The 27,932-nt window shown below is 40.5% G+C and overlaps 1 protein-coding gene and 1 long non-coding RNA gene across 2 annotated transcripts; both read right to left on the minus strand.

Annotated features, from left to right (window-relative positions):
- Window positions 1-1,681: 1,681 nt before the first annotated feature.
- LOC145434089 (uncharacterized) lies at window positions 1,682-7,289 on the minus strand. Its single transcript, XM_080311388.1, has 2 exons — window positions 6,985-7,289; window positions 1,682-2,043 (listed from the first exon to the last, which is right to left on the minus strand). The coding sequence occupies exons 1-2, from the start codon at window positions 7,218-7,220 to the stop codon at window positions 1,830-1,832; spliced, it is 450 nt and encodes a 149-aa protein (XP_080167514.1). The 5' UTR covers window positions 7,221-7,289; the 3' UTR covers window positions 1,682-1,829.
- A 15,969-nt stretch (window positions 7,290-23,258) lies between these two features.
- Window positions 23,259-26,203, minus strand: LOC145434090 (uncharacterized). Its single transcript, XR_013913265.1, has 2 exons — window positions 26,110-26,203; window positions 23,259-24,125 (listed from the first exon to the last, which is right to left on the minus strand). It is a non-coding gene; the product is annotated as an uncharacterized LOC145434090 (long non-coding RNA).
- Window positions 26,204-27,932: the final 1,729 nt, after the last annotated feature.

Raw genomic sequence — 27,932 nt, forward strand, 5'->3', positions numbered from 1 at the left:
TACTACACTAGTCCAATGTGGATGGCATCATCCTATCTCATTACACCACATTGTGACTTCCGTATCGTATTGTAGCCTACATTGTGTTTCCCGAGAAGATGAAGATATAAACGCCTACGGTTGTTCGGCAAACTACTTGCTTTTTACAATTTTTATGTTGTAAAGTAGAAAGTACTTTGATGAATGATTGGGCTTGGGCACAAGATTCCTTGCAGCAGGGGCGGGCAACTTCTCCGGTCGACTGGACTGATATGGGAAAATGGAGTAGGCTACTGGTTGACAGGATTACAGAATCGACACAATAATCGCGTATTTATCCAACCGTACAAGGAATAAATCGTATCTGATGTAAACTTTAAGTTTAAAGCATTAGAAACCAGTAACAGTATTTAATGAATTTATTGACCTAATATAGGCCTACTTCAGTAGCTGTTGAGGTCAATCAGACATCAGTGATCGATCAAAGTTGTCAACGAGTTCTTTGAACTCTGACTGCATATTGGTTGCAGAAACCCAGACTACACGTGAACATCAGGCTATGTTTATGTTAGAACACAGCCTTGTCTTGTTAATGTTCGTGGTCGAACATGTTTGCTCGCGAATGGATCTAAACCCGAACAAAACATATAGTTTCATGGTCCTCTTTCTCAGGTTGACAAACTTGGATTCATTCCGTGAAGCATAAAATTTGTCAATACCTTCAGATTGGAATTTCACTTGCAGGGCAGAAATTCTCTGTGGGCCCTTCAAAACCCCGTCGCGGCCGTATGTTGCCCGCCCTTGCCTTGTAGGGTCGTGAGTCATTTGCGTTAGTCGTCAAAGATGGACCATGCAATTTCAAAACTAGGCACCTCCGAATAACTGCTAAAAGTTTGCGGCCCTTCGGCCAAATCTACTATTTTGAACTATACGTGCGCCTACTTGAGTACTTTTCATACCCTTCATTTTGTACGTTTACTTGAAGTAGTTTTGACATTACCTTGGAATTACAACTTTTACTTATGGTTGGGTAAAAATTTACTGCGCTACTTCCGCTTTTACTTGAGTAGTAGGGCTGAGTTCTGTTGGTTACACAACCGATACAGAAACTAGCAGCCAGCCAGATCAGTGTTTCTTAACCTGTTAGCGCTCGTACCCCTTGAGCTGTCATATGTTCCCCGCCGATCGCTGTGGCAATGCAGTTTGCTTGGTCGCAGGTGCACCGAAACGTCGTAGGTCTTTGTGCGCTTTGGTGCGGAAATTACGACCATCGCCGAAATGCGAGAGTGTGATGGTCCCGCACCAGCAGGTTTCCCACCCCTGGACAAAAGGATTCCAATGGCCTACTTAAGCCACCATTCTCTCATTGCGAAAAACGCTCTAGACTCATTTCTGTAACTTATGTTTTATTTTTATTGTTAACCTATACTATTATTTTGTCGAGGGGATTTCATACCCAAATTGAAAGCAACAATATAATTTAATATTTTAAAGGAAAGCGCGAAGGAAATTTTCGAGTTGGAGAAATCCGACCATACATTCGTCTCTATGTTGATTTGCAAAATCTTTTAGGTCTATAAATATGGTAGCGTATAATTTCCCACTGCATATCGTGCCCCCTACTTTGGTGCTTCGTACCCCTGGTTAAGGACCGCTGTGCTAGATGAATACAGACTATGAAATCGGTAACACAACAACAGCCTTCTGCATTTCTGTGTATAATATCGGACCAATGACATACAGTGTTAGATGTATTAGCAGCGAAACAGATACAGCTGCCATACTGTTTCGGTGGCGAAATAAAATCCATGGCCAATGGCCATATATCCGTGTGTTACCCGCACTGAGATCTATTGGACGACGAAATTTGTGTCGCTACCTATCCGGAGAAGCGCTAACGAAAGCGTCAGTATTCCAATGGCAATCGCTGCTCCTATCAATCCTCGCAGTCGAATGTCTTCGCAATTGGGACTGATTAACGAAATGGATCCGCATTTCCCGCAGTAATTCGGAGCTAGGCATTCGCCTGGGCCGCAGCCTCGGGTACATATCGGTTTGTCGCACCTGAAAAGAAGAGTTGTATGTAGGCCTATTACACTTGATTGCTATAGTTTACAACAACGGAAGGCCTATCTTATTTACTTACTTACTGTAATGTAAGGACCAACGAATACCGGAATATTCATCGTTTTTTTAATACGCTGTCCAGAACCGAGGTCGACTCCAGAATTCCTACCTTAGTGTTGGAGGTTTATCTAGGCCCCTCGCCATATCATCCGCGTAAGCGGTGTCTTACTGAAAGCCGAGAAGTGGGCGGTGCGGCAGTTACGGAATCAAAAATAATGAATATCGGCTTGGTGTATGACCACTGTAGTCGATAAACACCATGAATACCACAAACAACAACAGAACCTTTGGTGAACTGTCAACAGCCTTGTAAGGTGTTCGTTTCAATATTGATGAAAAACACGCAGATTCAAGTGAGCTTCGCTACTCCAAGTAGAAGCATAACATCGTGAATAGCTACTCCATTCAGCAATTAATCAGATGCCTTTCGAAATTACAAGATGTATGTTCGCGACCTACACAAAATGATATGACACTACGAATCGGTGCAATATTCCAATCTATATTTAGTGACTCTGATACAGGGACTACTTCATTCGATTTTACAACATTATTGTCGAACTCCAAAACACACTTTTTACTTTTCATAATTCAAAGTAAAAAAGTAAGTAGTTTTCAATTAGAAGTTGAAGTAGTGACCATCTGACTAAGTGGTGCACGAGTACTTTGAAAAAGTAGAAATACACAGTCACTGACAGCCTCCTAGTATAAGGTTATGGCAAATTTCTTGTAACGGCTTGTGTTCCAAGACTAAGGATGGCCGAAGCAAGGGAGAAACTCCTGTATAATCAAAACTATCATACATAATGCGTAATGGCCTAATCGCCCAATGTATTACTTCGTGTTATCATCATTTTATCAATTGAAACAAGATATTATTAGGATGTATCAAATATATTAAAAGATTTGCAATAAATGAGGGGAACGAACCGAAACGATTTACGAATTCAAATTATTGGGACGATGTCTGACTTTATGGTTGCTCTTCACCTCCTTTCTTCCGGCATCCCTGATCAGTCTAATCGGCACCCAGACTGAGAACCATTGCACTAGACCAGGGATTCTCAACCCGCGGCCCGCATGCGGCCCGCATACGTATATTTTGCGGCCCGCGACATCTTTCATTATAAACGCAATTACTAATTACACGGTATTGTTACAAATTAATTTAGATACTTGGCTCTTTTATCGCACCGTCTCTGTTTCGTTTGATTACTCATTCTTGAAGACAGTGGTTCTCAAACTGGGGGCGCGCGCCCCCTTTGGTGCGTGAAGCATCTGAAGGGGCGCGAAGCTGCGGTCAACTGAAAAAAATTTCGCGCTGCGCGCAATTTATTCAATTCATAGTTCTCTCTCTGTGTATAGTCCGAATTTCTTATTTGATAAATTCTCTAATCAACGGCTATAACCTTCTATGCTAGCATTCAGGTTGCATTTTGTTATATGACGATAAGGGGGCACGAAATTTTTCCGTATCAAAAGGGGGGGGGGGCGTGACTAAAGAAAGTTTGAGAACCACTGCTTCAATGTGTTCTCGTTTCTTGAGATATTCTCGACTTCAGATTGTTATTGTTTTGAATCATTATTCGGCTGGACTCTGGTTCAAGAGAATCCCGCCACTTAGTAGGCCTACACTTTTTGACTCACTGCGAACGGTTGTTGAGATTGCCGACGGCGTTACAGAAGCATCGTTTAAAATTGCTTCGAATATCGCTAAACCCAAGAAATCTGATATAGAGGGTGTGATTTCAATAAAATCGTAACATACTTTGCGAATATTTGCTGTTTCCGGAACTTGGCAGCAAAGACAACATCACCTGACAAATTTCGAAGATACAATCGTTTGATTCAATCCTGACCAGACCAGTAGCATCAATACCAGTCAATCTTTTATCGCCTGTTCTGAAACACGTTGCCGCGTAGACTACTTTTACACGGCCTTGGATGAATCCACCGACATTGTATAACTAATTATTTGGTTGAATTTTATCAGAGTGGACATATATGCGGAGAAATGCTGGCTGGGCAAACGTGGGGACGGGACCAGCGAAAAATATCAACTTGACAAATCTGACTTCTGTAGCTATTGGTACAGGGCCCCCGGCATGAACGGAAAAGAGAAATGTTGATTGGTTTGCTCAGAAATGCCTCCAAACACCAGACTTCTTCTCATATCACTCAGAGCTCAATGTGATAATGGTCTCTGTAAGGCAAAAGTTATATTAATTTTATACTTGCTCGCCCACGCATTGGAAGTTGGAACAGAGAGTTCGGCTCTCCGGTGGAGGGATTTGAAGTTGCATATACCGACTTGACAACGAATGTAATGCACCCTCCATGAAGGGATTTACATGCACCGCTAGAAGATACATATTCTCACAAGCAGCAGCTGCAAACTTACGAACGCTGTCCATTATTACTTTATAATGCATAGAAATGTACTAAATGCCGGTATACGACTGGTAAATAGGCTACAATAGCCTAAATCTAATAGTAGCCCATGAATACAAGGCAACATTTTTCTGCGGCCGCAGCGTCTTTTTCTGTTAAAATGCGGCCCGTTATACAAGGGAAGTTGAGAACCCCTGCACTAGACCCTAACTGGTAGCATGATCAACCCTTCGCATCGTTTAAAACGCGCCGCGTCACGGCGTTCGACCACACAACGCCGCGCACGCCGTGCTATCTCGATACATTCTCGACTTTCGTTCTCCATCTTGAGCGAATTGAAAGTCCATAAGACAATCTCCGGTTCTCTGCCCATGTACTTCGGAGATTGCTCGGTGCTTGGGCCCATACGAATGCAACTAATTCCTTCGCGTAAAGTGTTTTTATGTCAAGATGCGCATTTTAAAAAAGATAATAAGTGGTCACCAACGCCTTTACCACTGTGCGTCATGTTCGATAACAAATCCATTTGTGAAAGTTGTTGTTGTTAATTATACCAAAAATCACGTGCTTATCATCTGTTGGTCTTTTGCATTTGTGATAGTACATTCTCAGTTATATAATCTATTAATAAGCTATAAGCGAAACTTGATTCAGCGAACACTGGTAGATAAAACAGAACGAGTTATTAAACCGATTATACATTTCGAAGTTTGTCGTTGGAAAACGTGGCCTCATAACTGCCAGGATTCGAGCAACCTGTCCAAAAATATTTGGACAAGAAATTGTAAATACAAGGAAGTATGCTTGATTAAACCTGCGTCAGTTTTATTTATAGTCCAGTGGTTCGGAGTGACTCGGGTTCGGGTGGTTCTTAACCAAACGTGGATCGCAGAGCCTTTGAAAATGGTTCGCGGCGACATTCTGGTTTCAAAATTAAAATTTGACTATTTTCATTTGCGAAATACGAGAAGGACATTATTCAAACTATGAGCAACGTATTCAAAATTTAACATGTGTCGTAGCAATGCTGCAGAAAAAATAACATGCGCTGGGGCCTACGATATCGTAGGCCCTCATGAGCGTTGTACGTCGGTATTCGTTCTACATATGACCAATCAATAAATCGACGGCATCCAATATAATCAGTCAATCACCACCGGCGTCGATATCTTTATTGCAGTTCATAATTTGTTCAGTTAAACCGGAGCATGGGTTACGGCAGTTGCCGTATACGTAAAATTTTAACCATTGCCCCATCAAAATCTCACACAATTGTTCGAAGTCAAACAGTCACACCTGCCTCCAGGGGCACATTAGAATGACAACAATAGTGGCAGCAGGTTGGATATTTTCCTGTTCTTGTAGTTTTAACAGTGTAGTTTGTATAACTGTTTTACGTTGCAAGGAAAGAAACAAGGCTGTAGTTCTATCTAAGAAAAACATGAAAGGTTCGACGTCCGTCATGAAGTCGAAATCGTGGGCCATCTGCATTCCCATGAATACGATTTGTGATCAGCGCGGAAAAGGTTGAGAACCACTGAATAGTTGATCGAAAGTGCAAGCTGCACAGCTAGCATTAAAAATCAACATTTGATGGCACGGGAAGATTGAATGACTCTTAATTTCCCTGATATATCGAGCGAAGCACAGTTTTTTAATGAGGCAGCTAGTAATTGCCATGTGTCCATCCAATTGCGGAGTCTGTCCTAAATTTTACAAACTTCTTTACGGTACCTCAACATCAAATAAATATAACACAATTGTGTCCATACTGTCCATATATTCAATTACCACAAAATCAGTATGATTGATGGAAAAACACAACGTTCACCGGAGGCAAATCCACCAAGTCTAAAATTCTGTATTCCGCCAACTATCAGAGCGTTCTGTGCTTGCCCGTCCACCTTCAAGCAGTCTCTATTTAATGACTCAATCGGGGTTTTAAGATTACCTGATCGGATTCTGATATCCGAGTGCATATGGGTGTCATGTGACGAAACGTGCCTCGAGCCTCATCATCTCTTTTTTTAGTGTTTCTGTAGGCAATTTCTCATTTAGTGTGCATTGTGCAATGTGCAATTTGTGAAAACTTCTTTCTTTTTGACCTGTTTTTCCGTTTTGGTATAGGAAATACTGTGGGTTTGGTTGATTGAATTCACCATCCATCCTTCCTTTCTATCCATTGTATCCCAAATTTTGTGGTATTTAATTGTGGAAGTTTCAAATAGAATGATTATGTCATGAAATGTATTTTACGAGAATCCGCAACCTTCTTTAATAATTGGGAATGAATTTTGCGACGATTACATGCATTAGGCATTAAACAATCTTCTCCAAGAGTATCTAGTTTACACTGAATTACTAGATGTTGCCAATACTTACTAATATCATCTTCAACTCTGTCGGTTACGATATTTGATGAATAGTGAAAACTCACCAGATGGAATAGCTCGCAATATTAATATTAATTGATGTAATCGATCTTACCTAATGCCCGACCATCCGTCTTGGCAATTATATGAGCATCTACCGTCGACTGATGAGCAGTTTCGGTCGTAAGGATTGAGGTTGGTGCTTGATTGCTGCGTACCTGCTAATCCAGGACTGCAATAGCCGCAGTAATTCTTACATCCCTCTCCCCAATAGCCTTGATCACATTGTCCGCTACAACTATCAGTAGCCAGCAACACAAACACTGTGATGATAACTAACGTACGATACATCTTCCGGTATAAAGCTTATCAGAATTAAGCAGACAAATAAGCTACCGGTGCAGGTATGCCTCTACAGGTGGTTGCTTAGGCTATTGTGTCGTATTTGACGAGGCTACTTTTGTGATAATGACATCATAACGATTCCAATTTTACCATTTTCGTGTTCAAATCAATTTAGGGCAACTGGTATGTAGGCTTATTCTGTGATTTCTAAAATATTACCAATAATTTGTGTCACAAGAAGCATTGACATTCATGACTTTCCTGTCTTCGAGCTCTTACTCATGACAAAGTATGACCCATGAGGCCATTACCCATCTCCCGTACCAGATGATTCACTCTGGATAAATATCGCTAGTCAGCGCTACAGGGTCACCAACGTTGGGCCAATGGCCATCCCCGAATAAATCCATCGAGAGCATTCTTAATCTAAGGGCGGGGATAATAAAGTTAGCTGATCCGGGGGTATGCTAATCAAGTAATCATGTGATTAAAAACTGCTAATATGGACGCATTTTAGGCGTAGATAATAAAGTTAGCTGATCCGGAAGAATGCTAATCGTGTGATTAAATACTGTAGTTCAGGGGTGTCAAACTCAAATTGCGCCGCGGGCCGGATTCTACCCTTCTAATCGCCCACGGCCGGACGGATCAGCCGACCGATACCAAAATATACCTCGTGTCCTAGCTTATCACTTGAATACAAAGCATTTATAGATAATACACCGATCATATACGAGGGGTTCTATTCCGACATGTCGCAACGCCTCTATTGGCGAACAATCGTGATGGCAGAAATACAACGATTGTCCGTGTGAATACACTACAGCCGATAAAACAGTAGCGTTAACGACGATGTAAGTTGGCATATTTCTATGCTCCCTTTGCTGTAGTCTTAGTCTGCCGTTAGCCCCGCGTATTTGCTGTGAGGAATATTCTACATGATATTTAACTCTAAACGCGGCGTGAATTCGGGCTTTTATTATTGAATTGCCAGTCGGGGTTCTTATCCCAAGTCCGGGGACCTATATTCGATGGTAAGTGACACAGCAGTGCGACCATAGATATTTTGATTATATATTTGTGCAGGGTTGTAATGACTCGAGTCATGACTCGACTCGAGTCAGACTCGAGTCACGATATTTTTGTGACTCGACTTGACTCGAGTCATTTTCTTGAAATGGGAAAATGACTTGATTCGACTCGAGTCAATATTTGGATTGACTCGACTTGTACTCGAGTCATTACGCATGACTCGACCCAAGTCATTGACTTGGTTTATTTTATATGACTCGAAGACGAAAAAATTTGCGAATCGTAACGGCTAGATCAACGCATCTGACGAATTCTGCCGACATCGCTATTTGTCACCACTGCTTTCGTTGCACTAGTCTGATATCAGATAGGCCGCCGTAAAAACAACAGACAATGGTACATAGTAGCAATGCATTTGTACAAAATCATCCAGTGATGAAGAGGTAATAAATCCTCCGCAATTAAAGTGCCGTACTCAAGACTTTTCAATTATACAAGCAAAGAATCGAAGCAGAGTTCAATTAGAGCCAATGCAATGACTGAGATGGTCAAGTACTTGGAAGAGACTGATAAGCTCATGTGTAGATTTGAAGACGATGATTATTTGCATTTTTGGGCGACTAGAAAGAATGAGTATCCAACGCTCTTCAGTGAGGTTCAAAAATGCTTGTCAATTCCTGCATCTAGTGCACCAGTGGAAAGTGTATTCAGTAAATGTGGATTTATTCTAAGGCCACGCAGCTTTAATATATCTGGGAATCTCCTCTCCACTTTGGTATTTTTGAAGTGTAACTCATCATTGATTTGATCTGTCGTCTGTGAAAACACACAATACCCTCCGTCCATTTGACGTTTTATTAGGTATGTGCATTGTGCACGTGACTAATAATGAATGGTTAATGTTGTGTGATGTTTGTACAGTAGGGCTGTTCAAAAATAACTTCTTTTTTATTTTACTTTATGGCTAGGCTACTTGATAAAATTGTTATGTTGCATTAAAAGAACACTGAATCTGGTTAAATTTTAAAAAGTAGAATCAATGATATGAGAAGAGAAAATTTTGGATTTGAAAATTAATGGAGTATTTTTAGTGAGAAATTCTTTCATATAATATAATTACATACTAGTGGTAAGCAGACTATTTTTTCATATCCAAAATATCCTATTCTGATAACTTCGCTTCTTCTTGTTGGAATTGAGCCAAATTTGCTATGAATCATATTTTTACACAATCTAACAATATCATGAGGTAGCCACTAAAATTCGAAAATCTCTATTCGTGATTAATACAAAATTTTCTCCCAGAGCATTACTTTCTACCGGTCGGAATTGAGACAAATTTAAGTCTTTTTAGGCAATCTAACAATTCTAAGAAGTAGCCGGAAAATTGAAAAAAATGTTTTTAACAGCCCCAATTATTTCTCCAATGCTGTAACTGCGATGTTGTCTGTAATGCAATTGGGAAAACCTTTAGTAATATCAAAAGGTATCTGTTTTTGTCACTGCACATAGCTACATGCACGCTTTTACAGCATGCTGGCCTGGTGAAAATACCCCTACATAAACATGCGTCTGTTGATTCTCTATCACCTTATTTGTCGACGTGAATTCGCAGGTTCTCTAGCAGATAGTATGTAGACTTGAATTCGTTGGTTCTCAATCAGCTATTTGTGAGCTGTCGTCGATGTGGTCGTAATAAAAACTGAATGCTTGTATTTGTGATGTATCAGACTGACCAGACATATATTTGATTTTAAGTTCTAAGATTAGTAAAGTTATCATATTGGTGGCCTGTCTCGTCTATCTGAAGCATTGGTAAATGAGGCCAGGAACTGTCCGTAATATACCTAAATAAACATGTGCCAAGACTCTGGTAGGGACAAAATAAGCATGTTAGGCAAGCAAGGAATTCAATATCACCCAAACAGGATTGAAAACATTGGATGAACCTGACTTCAATACTGTGACTTGGACTCGGACTCGAGTCATGACACTATGACTCGGACTTGACCCGGTAAACGGTGACTTGGACTCGGACTCGACTCGGTGTTGAATTGAAAATGACTCGACTTGACTCGAGTCAAAACCACAAAAGTAAGATTGACTCGTGACTCGGAACCATGTGACTTTGTTACAACCCTGTATTTGTGTAACATGAAAATTGCAGACATCGATTCTGCATTAGCGTTCTCACTTCTGTGAATAGTTACTATTTGGTCCATTTTTTCCATAAAACTCTGAATTCAGTGTGCACTTTTGCCTTCTCAAATCAGAGAGAGTGAAAGCACTACACCATAGTTGGGTCATTGTGGCTTATGAACATGCTCGGCATTTGCTGTCTTATAGGGAATATTTGATGAAAGTATTTCCCGTACAAAATCTCAACATTTGTTACAAATGTGCTGGATAATATTAGATTTTCTGAATCTATACTCAGAATTGCTTCGCGGGCCCGATGAAACCGTCTGGCGGGCAGGATGCGGCCCGGGGACGTATGTTTGACACCCCTGCTGTAGTAGGAAAACGTTACGCGCGATGATTAGTCACGGTGTCCCGAGTTTTCAATCAAGTGGCGTTATCGGCGAATACGCGTTATTGGCTGTCAGTATATCAGTTGTCAATTTGTTGAATGAAACAGCAGCCTGTTGATAACGATACCGCCACTGTAATAGGTAGAATTATCATCGCGAAATGAAATTTGGGTCCAATTAGTACGGTTCAGCTAGGAAACATATTATAGAACAGTGGTTCCCAAACGGTGGGGAATTCCTCACTAGTGGGGAATTCAATGGTTTCTGGTGGGGAATAGACGCGGTTGTTTAAAATTATCTGCAGCAAAGTCTGCATATTCACGGAGACACATGCGCAATTACCGTTACCAGTTAACTGCCCTGGAATGTATGTTTCGAAAATTATATTGCGCGGTGCTCACAAAACCTGATTTTTAACTCTGGATTTCCAATCATGGTGTTACAAACGCCTCCAGCACGACTAGGTTGACGTGAAATAACGCTTTCGCGTAATTTTGAGCGTTACTTGTATCAGTTCACAATACGTTTTACGTTGCAGTTATAGGCGATTGTCTTGGCGTACTGGTGTGGTTGTGTGTCTTGTGTAGTCAAACCAGGAAATAGCTCCAATTGGGGGGGGGGGGGCGAGCTCGAAGGGGCCCAAAATGATTTCATATAGTAACATGAATGATAGAGTATTTTTTTGGAAATTTATGTCACTTATTCAAACTTTTATTTGCGCTGGGCGCGCGATTTAATATTGCCTAATATTTTTATTATTGGGTACCCTTCTCCCAAGAAAATACGTAGAATTTATAGAAATGGAGATTTCGGTGTCGGCCATTACTGCGCCACGACGCACCAAGTCATATGAAGTTATACGCCATGTACCATGCGACTCCGATAAGTGTGCCAGAACGATCAGCAGCGAGAAGACCTTGGCCAAGAAGGAATGCCCTTGTGGTGACCGAAAACTTCGATATACATATATGTTTAATTGTCCAGAGGCGGCTAAATGGCTGGCGCCGAATTTTCCTGTCCTGGCGATCTGAACCCCACAGGACAAATGCCATCCCGCAGGGAAAAAATTATTTGACAGTAAAGCAATACCTTTGAGTTTTGGCGATTTCCATATCTTTCGACATAGCAGATTTAGGAGGTCACGAAATAGCGTCATGTAACGAAGTCAATATATCAACGGGTCTGCCCGAAGATGTTTAATTCATACTTAGGGGTCCTACCTTTTCCGACACACGTCACTCAGCTCTACCGGTAAGGGGATAAAAATTAATAGCAAAATATATGCAATTCCCGATCATATTGACCGATTCAAACATGAATGATATAAATTTTTCGCGCTTCGCGCGTTTACGGTCCTAGTGGGGAATGACGGCTCGGAATAAACCTGAAGTGGGGAATGAAGACAAAAAGGTTGGGAACCACTGTTATAGAATATAGATATCGCTCTGAAATGGTGGGTATATAATTCGTTCATTGTTTAGTGAAGCCATTACCTAGGAGACAATCGGCACGGTCATTATCGGAAATCTTTGCGCGTTGGAATAATACGCAGTTCACGCAGTTTTTATGGATAACTAGTAATCTCTAGTTTGTTCCGGTTTGTTAAATCCCGAGATTAAAACCAAGTTTATGCGCTGCGATCAACCGGTTTCCTTAATCCTGGGTTGTTAAATCCTGAGGAACGCGATAATCGACTTTATTGCTAATCCAACTTTATTATCTCCACCTTAACATTGAAATTTGGACAGATCCAAATTTTGTTCAAAAAAAAATAAGCCTATGTGCGAAATTGTCAAAGCCAGTAAAGTAGTGTATAAATTGGTGGTTGATTTTCAAATCAAATAATTCACATGAATTTACGGACCTGTTCGCATCCTCTCAATAGTCAAATCTCTGTCATCGACAGCGTTCGTCTGTGCGTACATATGGAAGCTCGGACTAGGACCATAGCAATTTACAATGTTGCTACGTTGTAAATTTCTTTGCTTCGACAGTAGTGTTTTCGCTGGGTGTAAAACTGTCGATTCGAAAAATCGGGATTGCGTACATATCTGGAATGTTCCTTACCAGACTTCGTTCGAAGCAGGCGTAAATCTTGGCGTAGCTCTTTCTGTGGAACTATCATTCAAACAATTGGTCCCACCTGCTGTTTCAGTTCAACTCTGGTTCCAGCTTCATAAAAAATACACGGCTTCGGTCCCGAATACCAATACTTTGCACTAAATATAAGTATAGGTAGGCCAATGTACTGAGAGTACATTTCCCTATTTCAAAATTATGTTCTTCAGATCTTGCAGGTAATTCGACTTAACCCGTGTTCGTCCAGCACCCATTTTCAGAACTCTTCATGTTCTGGCGCCCCCTTATTTTATGACGCACAGTGAGGCTTATTGCCTTTTCCAGCTTAGTTCTCTACATCTACAATAAGAATTTCATAATGTGCATAATATATTTGATTTTTCGTATTCTTGAGGACGACTTCGCTTATACGCTCAGTTCATTCTTCAGTTTCTCGCCTCCCCATACTTCCCAATCGCGATCTTTGTTGCCGACTTATAGATCGGCTCACATTCAGGCATGAAATACGAACCCCTATTATACCTGAATTATTATACCCAAAGCATAGGTAAAAACAGATTGCTAATCAACAATATATTTCGTGCTAATCGCAACGAAAAATGTCGAGATTTGATCATTTTGGTCAAAACTTCACTTGCAATGAGAACTATAATATGATGTAATACCACCACATCATTTATCTTCACCTCTCCCATAGCGTCCCAGTGCCCCGTCGAGAATTTCTACTCCTTTCGAAGTCAAAATCACCCGGTAGCGGCGGGCATGCGGTAGCGCCAATGTTGACTACCACTGCGTGATATGTGCGTATTTATTATCTATCATACAGTATTATAGGTGATTAGCGAAGTCTGATTAGGCAGGAAATTTAATGCTTCAACCGATATCGTCCAATACAACACGTAGGCTACCACTGAAAATATGCCAGAAAATACCTGTTGCGACGGCAAGGTCGCTCATATTATATCAGGGGCGGGCAACCCGTGGCCTGCGAGATAATTTTCGAAATTAGTTATATTATCAAAAATCAATTGTCCAGATTGTGAACTTTGCAAAGCAAACCAAATTTAAACTAGTCTGGCCGCAACACTTGAGATGTTGATGACTAAAATATCAGTCCGACGCATTAGCAGATCCATGGGCCATGTCACATTTCGGTAGATCTTCGTACATTCCAATAAAGTAGAATATTTTGCGGTAGATTGGTCTAATGTAAATATTTCCTTCACGCTTCGTGCAATATGATGTCAATCGCTTTCTTGCTTTTAATAATGTTACTGAAAATTATTTAAAAAACGCCCAACGTACCAGATTGAGTCTAACTACATTCGCAATTACGACCGAAAGTGTCGTCCAGCATGTGACCTTGAGAGGTCGTCGACGATGAAACCTAGGCACAAAATGATTATCGCATGTTGGCCAAAGCTTTCGATATCGATATGTCCAGTAGGGTTCCGGTTAAAACTATTTTGCCCCTGATTAAATAATTCAAATCATGATTTTTTTGTTTTTGTTTTTTACTCATAACAACAACAACCAACACGAACAAAAGAAAATGGGATGAATGACGACCATGTCAATCAAGGTGATGGAGGATAAAGCTTAAACTTTAATAATGTGGGACTGTGAATCATCATCAACAAAACGTTTAGCTAGGGTTAACGTACGTCCTCTTTCAAGAACATTTGTCTCCTTTTTAGTCTTTTTTGAAAGTGTCCTCGGAGGACGCCTAAATGTCCTCTTTCTTGAGAATGTCCTCTTTTTTTAAATTTTGGATAATTGTACGTGGAAATTGGACTGAGATATAGGAATTCAGCGTTCTACTAACGGACCTGCGGGTATTTCGGGACTTGAGCCAGAAAAATGACCAATTTTGTTGTTATTAGTCAACCGACCACAGAGTCGGGAAAAATTTACCATTTATTCCTGATTTTACTCCAGTATTGTAAGTCTGAAAATTTTGACAAAGTGTCTTCTTTGAGATTCCCAAAATATGGTAACCCTAGTTTAACCTATGGGGTAATGATGGGTCGCTAGAATCATTACTGATCTGTTCTAGTAGCAAGGAAACATGATGAGTCAACTCGGGACAATCCATAGTAGTTTTGCGACGCTTAGGCATCAGAGATGGAGGAATCTTTCGACAGAGACTCCGGATTGCGGTTTGTATTCGGTATCCCACTAGTGCCTCGGAAATAGAAGCAGCATGTTGCAGACAACTAACTATCCACAGCAAAAACACTAACATATTGATTGACTACCGCTCTTTGCTCTTTACCCGACTGTCTGTCAAATAGCTGAACTATACCGGTGCCGGTGACGAAATGCTATCTCAGGTTTATGTAAAATACACATGATTGTGCCATAATAAACCTCATCCACGCATCTCGTCCGAAAATTTGAAAAAAACAAAATATTCAATAATATCAAAATGGTGAAATTAAAATAAAAAATCAACGAAAAATCCCTGACTAATATCACACTGATTTAAATCAGCCTGATAAACCACAACCCTAATGTCCATCTGTTAACCTGTAAACTTGCAAAAAAGTGCCCTTTGGCCGAAAAGGTTGGCCACCCCTGCGTTATATCGAATGGTCAGATTCGATACCCATGCACTATGATCAATGACCGATATTTGTCAATAATGATGGTCGTACAGGTTCGAGATTATGAAGTTGCGGACTGCAATGATTTTCTACTTTGTCCCCCCCTTTCTCTCTTCCTCTCTTTCTCATTTTATTTGCCATCTGTTACAAGATTACGCCAGCTTCATGGTGCATCAAGCAGCGGTTTACTGCACAGTTTTCTGCAGAAAATGAAGCTATGAATACAAATGTTAACCCTGTCACCAATATTTAATTAGGAAAAATAGAAGTACATAATACCTACCGTAATTCTTGAGATTTAAAATTCTATGTAGCACCAGACTGGGACTCCTCAGGGACATTGTGATCACTTACCTACATCACATGCACTGCACAGTGCACACGCCGGGAGTGTACATCAGCAGATGACACCTAGCTACCCTAACAAGTCTCTCGTTGTGTTTGTGTACTTGGATTTTTCAAAAGGAGTATAGAAGAGTGACTGAAAAATACGAGGTAAGATAGAGATGCGCATATAGTGCGCTTTCCTTGCACTTGGTATCTTCCATTCATAGCGATGCGCTCTAAAACGGATAAATTACCTGTGTTAGAGCCAGAGGTCAGTTGAAGGCACTTACCTTATTTTGTATAATTTAGGAGTACGTCCAGCGTGACTATCTGTATCTGTATCGATCGCTGCGTATAGTCATTTTATTACATTTTAAAATCGAATTGCCGATGAAATCACCTCCGTCAAACTTTCAATATTATGCTGTTAGTCGGAGGGAATCGAAAAAACGCAATCCAATAGTCTTTCATCGCGTGATTTATGAAGTGTAATATCCTGTTGTCTATGTGTGTCCACAGTCCATTTAGTCGATGTATGTATTGTATAATAAGTATGTGCCGAGTTAACTTTACCATATGGCGACTCTAAATCTGAAAAGCTTATAGGGTTTATTTTCCAATTTTTGATGCATACTATTGTCAGTTTTGTCAATATGTATGTGACTATATGGTTCAGGTAAAAATTTACGATATACATTTTTATCGACGATAATATGGTCGAATTCTCTGATATTTATTGATATTAATCCATTACATAATTACTGAAGAAAATTGCACTCTTTCTGCCATGGCAATTGAAAGTAATCGGGTGCGGTATTTAGCTGGACCGATCGTCCACACTCCACGTACGTACAGTAATAGCCTACACGTAAAATAGCTTTACTCAACATTCTACTATGTCTCATGTCTGCACTGCATGCAACGTACTAGGTTACATTGAAAATGACTGGCGGGTACGAATTACGTCACTTCAATAACCTCAATATATGTGTTTGCTTCCCAAATAACTTTTGCTTTTCGGATGAGGCATCACTTATTATTTCACCTCGATATCAGACGGACGAATGATGTCACATACCCTATTTTGATGACCAACATTATAATCCGAAGCAAACAAATAAACACAGCGATATTGAAGTAGATAGGTTTATGGCAATGGGAAGACGGAAGGAACGTCAAGACAAACGAGTCGGTTGATTAAGTATATACGACTGTTCTCGTAATCTTGCGAAGTCGGGACGCTTTACGGTCATCGAGGTTGTCACGATCTGTTTCACGTGGGGTTCAAAGGTAAACCTCCATTATTTCTGTGTACCGACGTAATGAACGGAAAAGTTTTGGTATCTCGCCCTGCAGTCAACGTAACACATAGCTGGCGTAGCTCGAAGAATAATATTGACTATCGAAAGAGTTGAATCGGAGTATAATCTCAATGTATATTCTCACAAGCGCCTCGTCCATTTCTGTTTACCTGGGTGTGCTGTAGGAGTAACAAGAGCGCAGAGGAGTTATGTACAATGCACCACACAGTGTCGCGTATATCGTCGCGATGCTTGTTTCGCACCATTGACGTTCGAAAATGAGATCATGGACCTGAAAGCTCATTGTCACGTGCGTATTATTGCTTGGTAATTACGCACATGCCCGCGAACATTGCACCGAACCGAGCGGGAAAGTCGCAGGATTTGATGACATAATGTATAGGCCTACACAGCATACGCGACAAAGTCTATCAAGAAGGTTCTGTGGGGTCTGCATGCACTTTGCATCGAACAACATTACTCTGCTCTGTAACGTCAACCGAGCAATCTTCCCACTCCCGTAGTATAATTTCAGCCCAGCTTTGAGTAAATTACCATGTTACTGACAGCAATTGCATTTCACTTCTTGCGCGATTGCGCAGCGCAATTGCGCTCTGTCTATGGCGGAAGCACATCATAAGCTGCACGGTGTACTTGGACTTTATACATGCAGGCGAATTTATTATGGCGATGAGAGTCCACATTCCGTATTCTTCCATTTGTGTAGCACATGTGACGTGAGTAAACAGCCTGTTACATTGTCACGCCAACAACGAATAAGCATGACATGTGCAAACGTGCGCAACAATTACGTATACTTATTACTTATATCTGCAAAATGACCACGCAAAATAGAATGATCGGCTAAGCGCTTCCAGATCCTCTCGGCTCTCGTCTATATCTGAACAAGTGCCATCAATTAAGACTAACGTGTTGTTCCAAGGCCTACCCCTCTCTATCCTGCCTCTGTCATTCCGGTTGGACCAAAATACGAAAACACGTAAACACCGTTAATAACGTTACTTCTTTATTATATTGGCGTTCAACAACCACCTTGGGTCATTCTTAGAGTGGTGTACCATCCAAGCTAAGCATATACGTCAGGGGCGGGCAACATACGGCCCGCGACGGGATTTTGAGCGGCCCGCAGACGCTTTCCGGTCTTACTTGATAATGTGGCCCGCGGGTCTACATACATTTGCGAGCAAACATTTTCGAACATGAACATTAACAATAAAAGCTTCAATAGCTGGTTCGTGGTACAGAACTTGAATATAGCTTTCCATACAATATCCATTGTATAATAATATTTATTAACTCGAAGTCTTTTCGGGTGACTCTTTTCAAGAGTTAACGGCACACTAAAGGGATTTAAACAGATTTAAAAGCAAAACCAAAAAGGCAAAGTATGACGCAACCATCAAAATCACAAACCATGAAATTCGCATTGTACCAATGGCAACAAAACAAACTATGAAGTATACAGACATACGTTACTATACTAGCAACGCAATTCGTAAATAAACAGTTACACGCACGAAACACATGCACTAATGAGAAATTTGTAGGTTGTAGAGGAAATCTTTTTGTCTACATAAAATAGGTTTGTTCAACTGAATAATAGTAGACTCCAGCACTTTTACAATTTACACTGTTACAATTTGATTGATGTTTACGTGTAGTATTTAATACGTCCGACAGAGACAGGCAGAGTTCAAAGAACTAGTTGAAAACTTTGATCGACCGCAGATGTCTCGTTGACTTCAGCAGCTATCGAAGTACATAACATAAATTCATTGAACACTGTTTTTGGTGACTATGTTTTAAAATTAACTTAAGGTTTACATTAAGTATGATTTATTCTATGTATAGGCGGATATATCCGTGATTAATGTATGGATCCATGAATCCGGCCCGCCAATGACTTCATTTTCCCATATCCGGCCCGCCGACTGGGAAAGTTGCCCGCCCCTGATATACGTCATATTACTCGGATATAATTTGAAAATTGGTGAGGGAAGGAGTTAGGTTCAGGGATCGACAACGGGCCGGTTACAAAGGGTGTGAGCCTACACTAAACAGCTTAACCAATAGGTGATGCTTAAACTATGTGCAATTTCCAAGCAAACGACTTCGCATGCCACACGTACAAATCTTCGATCACAAGAGTTTTATAATTTTGAATTATGAAAACTCATTTGCGTTGATAACAGTGGTTTGACGCGTCATACAACATGTTATGACGTCATTGACAATGCACATGATTGTGGTCCTAAACGACCCGCAGGTAGCTGAACCTGAATAAGTGTATTCACTTATTTCAACCAGTATCAAGTTCGCATTAACGGAAATAGCCTCTGTTTCTACTGCTCATTTCAATGTATGCTATAGCATCAACCGAACGGAAGATTTGCTAGAGTGACTTTGCGTATTGTTTTAACTGATGTAGTTACCACCAGTGTCAGAGCTGCAACGTGTCGCATCGTCGTTTGCAAGCTGGTGATATGAATCCGGCTGTCTCTGTTTCACGTCATCGTCAGATTTGAAAAGTCCTCGGTATTTTGACGCACGACAAGTTCACCTGTTGAGCTCAATCGAAAGTACTAATAGCGGAACGATGACCAATCAAGGCACCTGATAGTATAATAAAATCTCGTCTGATGGCGTCACGTTCAGCAACAGCAATCGCAAGGGACGGCTCTCGTGATGGTAGAGCGCTACGATTAGAATTGTTACCGCACCTGCGTGAACAGAATACTTGTCGAATCTAGAAAATGTATCGTGCGGTATGCGGTATGTAAGTATAGTACGGTATGCGCGTCAAGTGTTCCGTAGTTATGCTGTCACAGGTTCTGAACAAGGCGTCGCGTGTAGGAGAAAAGCAAAGAAATAGTTGTTGTAGTAGTCCATAAATATTCGTATCCGTATATTGAGCAAATCATATCTCGCCCGACTTCATCTCCTTCAATTAGAATGACTTCAATATTATCGTAAATCGCACAAACGCCGCCAATCATTGTGAAACCCCGTGATTGCAATTCGCGCAGATGCAGATGTATTTTCGAACAAGAGCAAACCAAAATTCCGTCCCGAGTTGGACGAACACGATAATTCCGTGAGTTTAATTGCATATACGGCGACAGAACAATTAATTTTCACTACCTCTTCCAGATCAATCGGTTCACAGTGTCTGGCTTCGGATTATTTGAGCGACTAATCACTGAACTTCCGTTTTTAGTTATTACGGTTCTGGCTTGTCACGGATTTTATGTGATGGTGACTCATTGAACTTCCGATTCTCGCATGACTGCGTTTGATTGCCCTCCCGATATGTATCGCTCAGTATGCCAATGGAAGAAAACTAAATAAGATATGCAATTTTGTAGATACTCTCTAAGGTTGACTGAGTGAACTTAACTGTTCACACATGACGAATGACCCACATTGACCTGACTTAACTTCTAACTGACAACAAACGGGTATCGCGGAGCGAACATAATTCGAGACGAGTTTCAAGCTTACAAAGTAACGATTTCTATGCAATCAATCCGAGTTTCTCGGCATTATGGTTAGATATAAGATATTAAAAATCAGATATCAGAATCCCATTACGGTTTCAATCATATCGACTTTCGTCACCGAAGTCTTGTTATTCCAGTTTCCGAGACACATCCACACGCCGCATGAATGGAACAAAAAGATCCGCCCGTGTATCTTGACACGCCACGAAATTTCTGAAGTGCTTTTCACAACACTATAATGACGCAGACGATGTGTCACGTTCATGGCCGCTTGCGCGATCCCACATCATTATGTATCAGTGATTTTCTTTAAATACCCACACGACGCCGGCGCGAGGAAATTGATTGACTCAGAGATAGCCTCTGACATTCAGTTCCTCGAAGCACTAACTCAGCAGATTTGGTTCGTTTCAAAGCTGTTTTTTTGAAGTTTTAGAAGGGAAAAAACCAGCGAGGCTCCGAAATTGACGATTCTTATCCCGTAGGAACCTTGCAATTGATCCGCTTTACTTTGTAAGAGCACTGTACACGAATACCGCTTTCATATGGTGCAATTTCTGTTGAGTCAGGCGTTTAATGTTGTGTTAATGTCTGATTCATCGCGTATTTATTTCAGAAGGGTGTTCAGACAAATTGTTTAAAATAACGCGGTTAATACATAGTGTATAAGCCTACATATGTTTCAATTTCGATATCTCAGGAAGTTTCAAAATTAGAAGGCAAATTTCTGAGGTCGTTCTTTCATAAATTTGCATATGAACAAACAGTATGTTGCATGAGGAAATCGGACTTTACCGGTTAGCTCGAAAATTCGGGATATGTTACTTGGAAAGCATCCCCATTTCCAGCGTATATGCATAGTATGCTAGCATACCTTTGATTGACAAGTATAGCGGTGCAACCGGCGAGGTTTCACCTGCGATGTATATCCTCCCGAATTGCTCGTTTTATATGCCCTCTTTATGACGTCAAAACACTATTTTACGCTGCGTCTACCATAAATATCTTATTCCGGGTAGGCTCATACGTCATTGTTAAAGGCCAATGTTCCAGGCCAATTAGCAAATTAGATCCAGATTTCAATGAATGTAAGGATCCGAATATCATCAACTTCGCGAGCAGACAAAGTAATTATAATCTGAAGTGCTCAATTTCAGATTACAGTTCTAAGAATGTGGACTGGAGAATTTGAGATTTCCGTACACGCCAGTTGCTGCAGTTATCAATCAGTCAGTAGTCACTGTGAATGTTATACTAAAATACGTAAGCCTAAATGAAATATAAGGCTACTAGATATTGATACATGTTCAATGTTCATGTTCAAATGTTACATCATTTCCGCGATTTCATTTTAAGATATGCCGCGTGACAAGTGACCAAATAGCTATAACAATTTTTTCGACATGACATTCTGATTCAGAAAACTTACACACAGTCCAGACTCTCAAAACACTTACAGGAAACTATACGCCTCTATAATTTCTTCATTCATGTCTATAGGAATCTGATTCGCCAGTTACAGCTCGAGTGTCATGCTAATTTATCAATTGCGATAATGGATGATGAGAAACGTGGGCGACCATAATCGAGTATAAAGATAAAAACGTAAAGCGTGTACTCAGTAGGCAACTGGTACGCCTATATGTGGAAGAGTCAATATATACTCCTCTGGAAATTTTATCTCTCCCATATGTGGTTTCCGTTAATTCATTTCCGCAAATAAAACAGCATCGTTAAACGTCACATCGTATATCTTGACCTGCGCGTGGAACAGGATATCTCTAAATTTCAGCGGGAAGGAGTCGAGTTTCAAATAAGGTCATCACTTGACATGGGAAAATTCTCCCAAACGCCGGTCCGTAGTTTGAAATCACTTCACTTAATATATCTCTTCTGTAATGTACATATACAATATACATGTTGCATGCTTGCATATGTGTGCACTATGCATGTATGTACAGTTGTAAACAACAACGTATTTATCAGAAGTACGTCTTGATATCTCAGTACTATATGAGTAGGCGCGTTTACGAATAGAAATATAGAAGCTTGCAATCGAAAGAGTGGACACGGTCAACTGGACAATGGACATGGACAAGGACATATCGCAAATCTGGAATTTCTGCTTCGATGACCATGTACCCAATCGTGGCTGTGACCAGCTATGAAGAAATTAGCTAATTGAGATTAGTAAACTTGAAACACCAATACGTATTTCGTGGGTAATTCCCTCAAACTTTGCAGATAAGGAATACATTCTATGTTCATAAGGGCTGTTCAAAAATAAGTTCTTTTTCTGGATTCCGGCCATTCAGTCATTAAATTGTTAGGTTACCCTAAAAAACGCTGCACACCAAATTTTGTTCAATTTTAACAAGTATAAGGCTCCGCAGATCCAATTAAAATTTTTAATTTTTACAGGAAATTTAAAAAAAATTCAAATTTTTCTGTCAACCCCATGAAATTGTTGAGCTATCTTCAGAGACGACGTAAAACAAATTTGATTCAATTCCAACCAGTAGAAGCGGAGTTATTTGAATTTTCCTTGATAATTCTCGGATTATCCTTGATTGGTGGATAATTCTCGGATTATCAACGAAAAACTCCAAACGGGAAATGCTAATTCAAGAAGTTTGCCGTACCTTGAGTTGAGAGGAATTTCACTTTAACCTGGTGCAAACTCCCAAGCACTGGAAATGATCTCTGTCGCGTTTGAGGATAATTTGATCTAATTCGTGTTTACTAACACGCAGGCGAAGATTTTCCGTCATATAAGAATGCGAGACGAAAATTCGGACAATGTCACTTACGCAATGTTGGCGTACCAGAACATTTATTGGTAATGATAAAAGTTGTGTCACCGTGAAACCATGGAAATACGCATCTGCAGATACGTAACAAATCCGTAGTGTTGTGAACATACTTTCGCTGCAAAATCGGCCGGTGTATGTATTTACAGCTGTAGAGGTATATAATGATAATTTCTGTAGAATCACCAAGATGATCTTTACCAGACTATAGACGAATTGGAATACGATACGTCAAAGTTATCCACCTTCTCGATACTTTCGCTATCAATTTTTATCAGCTCAAAATACCACAAGATTACGATACTATGAGTAAAGGGAGGAGTACAAATAGCGCGGTGGGCTCTATTAATCAATCGCCCCTGGTGCCTAAAAGCATGTTAGATAGAGGCACCCTGCATTCAGCTTGCACGGATGAAAATACAGATATAATCACAATAAAAAAGGGCAAGTAGTCTATCTAATTACGGGGGGAAAACATACGGTGGGATGAGCTACATAAGCGAAATATTTACGTCCAGAACGAGAATAAGTTGAATCTGTAACATTTTCACTTGGATATTTGTACGTCGAAGGGCACCCTGACAGTCGGAGGAAAACCGTTCCACAGTTGACCTTCCACGAACTTGAGTGAGCGTTATGCTCTGACGCTCTTTGTAGAAATATTGTGATATCAAGACGACGATGGTCTATGGCCCTCGATGAGCCTTATCTAATACTATTTGAAGTCCGGGAGTGCCGAATGCAGGTATTACTGCGATGAAATCTGTATAGGTGCGAATTCGTTATAAATGATTATAACGTAAAATTAGTTTTGCTGCGCTTGGATCTATTATTTGGCGAAGAAGTCACACTGATGACATAATAGTTCCAAGGTTCATGACACAGGTATGGATCGAACATGAAACCATTCTCAGGACTCCCATAGGACGCCGAGTTCAGTCAACAATTTCGCAGTTTGGGTCCGTAACGTTAGTATGATTGATGACTCTTTTCTTGGCAGGTTGATAGTCATGGAAATACTTGGGTTGGGTACTGGCCTACTGGAAGAGGCGTCAAATTTGTGTTTTTCCCATGCTGTTTGCTTATTTGAATTTCTAGTTTCGTTATCACTACTGTCGCAATATCTTGCACCAAATCCATATAGGTATCATGCAACTCTTCGCCACATATAACCTAGAGTTGATGACATTAAGTGAATAAAATATTTTTATGTTGTCCAATTTCATTTATTCCAGTGGTGTGGGTAGATGATATGATTTCCGTTCTTTTTCAACTTTGATTGTGGTCCTCGATCACGATTACATGTACGCTTCAACCAGCAACATGGTTCCATTTCCTCATATCTCAACCAAACGCCTGTCTACAGTTCAATTGAGTCACTGTACCGCAGGGGTCTCAAACTAAAATGTGCTCGAGGAACAATTTTCTAGTTTTTGCTGGCACCACGGGCCGCAGCACCAATAATAGGGGTATTCTATGTATTCCCAGTAAGCCTTATTTTACGGGACCTTGCAGACTGTCATTGTACAGGTACACACATCGTGCAAATGTGATTAACTATTGTGAATACACGCCTGGCTCGAAAAACAATCACACTTTTAAATATTTGAATAAAATTGTTGTTGTGCTTGGCATAGTTAGTCAAAATAATTAGTTATAGACACCATGCGAGAGCACAAATGCATCATGACATCGTAAAAGCTGTCGCGTTATAATTTTGCAGCTATAGCGGACAACGATACATCAAGGGGCAACAGAATGCTAATGGTTGCCATACCGACTTGCTTAAATAGCGAAATACACTATGCAGCACAAGCTACGACCTTTTGATATCACTATTTCCGAAAAAGTTTGATAAATTAATTTTTATTGATTACGTGGTCGTACCAAGTCACGGCGTCATTATCTGATTGTAACGTTTGACCCGACTCAGCTCGAATACTTTTATTTTATCACCCATTCAGTCCGAGTTCGAGTATTCTACAAAAGGTCGCGCCCGAGTCCAAATCACAATTTTCAGTCAAAAATCGTCGACGGATCATGTTGTACCACCATAAACAGGTAATGTGACGTAATAGCTGATCTTCCACCCGCACGGTAACTTTTGAAAGTGATGTGATAGTGAAGTTGATGAGTAGTTTCAGGTTTTTTGGAGTAGTTTTAGAGCAAATTGTAAGTTCTCAAATCTAAAAAAAGATATGTGGCAGTCGAATACTTCAAAATCTAAAAATGCTGACGCGGGCCGCACAAAATGTGTTTGAGACCCCTGCTTTATCGTGTCTCCATTGTTCCAAGGTGTAATAATTTGCTGCCATGTAATTTACACATCAGAGTCGGCGAATCCTGTGAGTTTATGTAAATCGTCAATTACCAGGTGTTCAATGGTTCGATCGCCGGCGAGATTATTCCTGGTGAACGTATAATTAACTATGTCTGATCGAAATCCCGTAGGAATCGTGTATCACATCCTATTAAGAAGGATACAAAAGTGTCGGAAATCCATTCGCCACGATAAACCCGCAAAGAGCGACGTTATAATAACTTTGTCTTTCCGAGACATTGGCTTTTACGGGCAAGATCAATGAGGAGAAAAAGAAGTCCAGAGCAAAGTGACGCTTATTAGGCTAATTCGTGAATGATTATATACCTGCTCAAATAGTGACATCCGTGGGGATATGACTCACCTACAGTGCGCGAAAGTTTTTGTAGACGAATTCAAGAATCAATGCGAGCCGCGGCGCAACCCGTGACATACGACACCACGCAACTGAGGAAGTCAAACCGTTTCGAAACCCAGTAAAACATTTTTCGGAACAAAAGAAGTCCCCGCGCTTGACAAAGAAAAATATGCAATACGACGTAACCGACGAATTTCGGACCGAATTAAAATACGCAACCGTACAAAGATGAGAAACGGTATTACATGTAATCACATAAGCAATATTTAATAATGTAGATGGTAACGAAAAATCTTTGTTACTACAACGATAATAATAGCCGGTAAGCAATTTATCGGGTATACATGAGGACGCTCAGGTGTTGTAAATAAATATATCTCGATTAACGATTCCTTTGTCGTCCGGTATCTCTGGAAAACAGCCGCTTTGCATCCCAAAATAATGGTACCTGACTCGAAACAATTTTTGCATTTGTGTTGACATTATACATGTACATTGTACATTATCTACATACGGTGGCATATTTACAACACAGATGTCAATACATAGTCTCTACGTTTTGCTCGAGCCGTGATAAGACTGCATAATGCATATAGATAGGAATTGTGACGATGGCTTGATTGACGAAACACGGACAGCCGCGACGATTCGTCTGCGCTCATGAAATTGATAATAAACACAATTGATGATCGTACTTTGAAACATAGTCTGATACGATGATGTGCTGTCATGCGTCACTCCAGTTATATTGCCTGTAGCTTTCATTACGCTCATAAAATTACATGTAGGCCCCCGTGTTTCTTGGTATTCACACGTTGATATTTTAAATTAATGAGTGATTATCGTCCATGAATAATAGTATAATTTTCCAAACGCGCAATAACTTTTACTTCACGGATGAAAGCCCGACACAGCTTGTATCGCATTAAATGTTGCCTGTTTACATTACAGTGTTTGATCTCTGTGAATTCTGCTAGTTGAGTTGTCTGTGTAAGTGTGTATGTATGTGTCTCTCATTCAGCGTCGCAACTGTGGCGGCATATTTTCTCCGGACAGGTTGAATTCGCCGAATTGAAATAAGCAGGCCTACTGGTGTATTTAAATTATTGACTAGATTTAGCGAATCCGCGAAAGATAAATTGTAACCCATCACCGGGTTTAGTCACTTATCCATATTGCGCAAAATACGATGCTACAACAACGGCGTCACCTGCTTTCACGTGAAAACTCAATCTTTGTTTGTAGTACGTTTTCAATCAATTTTAGTAAATAGTACGTCTAGCACTGTGTACGCCGATTATGGATTAGCAAAATCGAATTTGTTATCTACGTGGGACAGGAAAACAAGGAAGTGCTAACGAACCTTTCGTCCTGGTTTCAAGTAATCTTTCTCGCTTTTCTTTGTATGTCATTGATTACGATTATGTAGCAATGAATAATAGTGATTCGCTATCAAATCACTAGTAAACACCAGGCCAGTTTATTTTCTTTGTAGTAACTTTCATTGTTCATGCAGTGTACTGTACAGTACATTCACTCTATAGTTGTTCGAGAGAACTGAACAGTCTGGTTTCGGTAGGTTATGTGAGAGGAAGGGACAGGCATTCATAACTTACTGCACAGTGCACACACGCTTCAGCTGACTTCCGACTCCATGTTCATTGTTCATGTGTGTTGTTTGTGTGCGTGGGTCAATCCACGCAGCGCGCACATCGTGGCACCATAGTGTCCTATATGGTGTCGACACAAGCAAATCACACGGTTCAATGAAATTGTATCACGTCACAGTTTCCATTTGGCTACAGGCAATTTGACGGTGATTTTTGACCGGCT

The sequence above is a fragment of the Botryllus schlosseri genome, chromosome 2 (genome assembly GCF_051294905.1).
Source record: "Botryllus schlosseri isolate E-star chromosome 2, Bs_hap1, whole genome shotgun sequence".
Taxonomy (NCBI): Eukaryota; Metazoa; Chordata; class Ascidiacea; order Stolidobranchia; family Styelidae; genus Botryllus; species Botryllus schlosseri.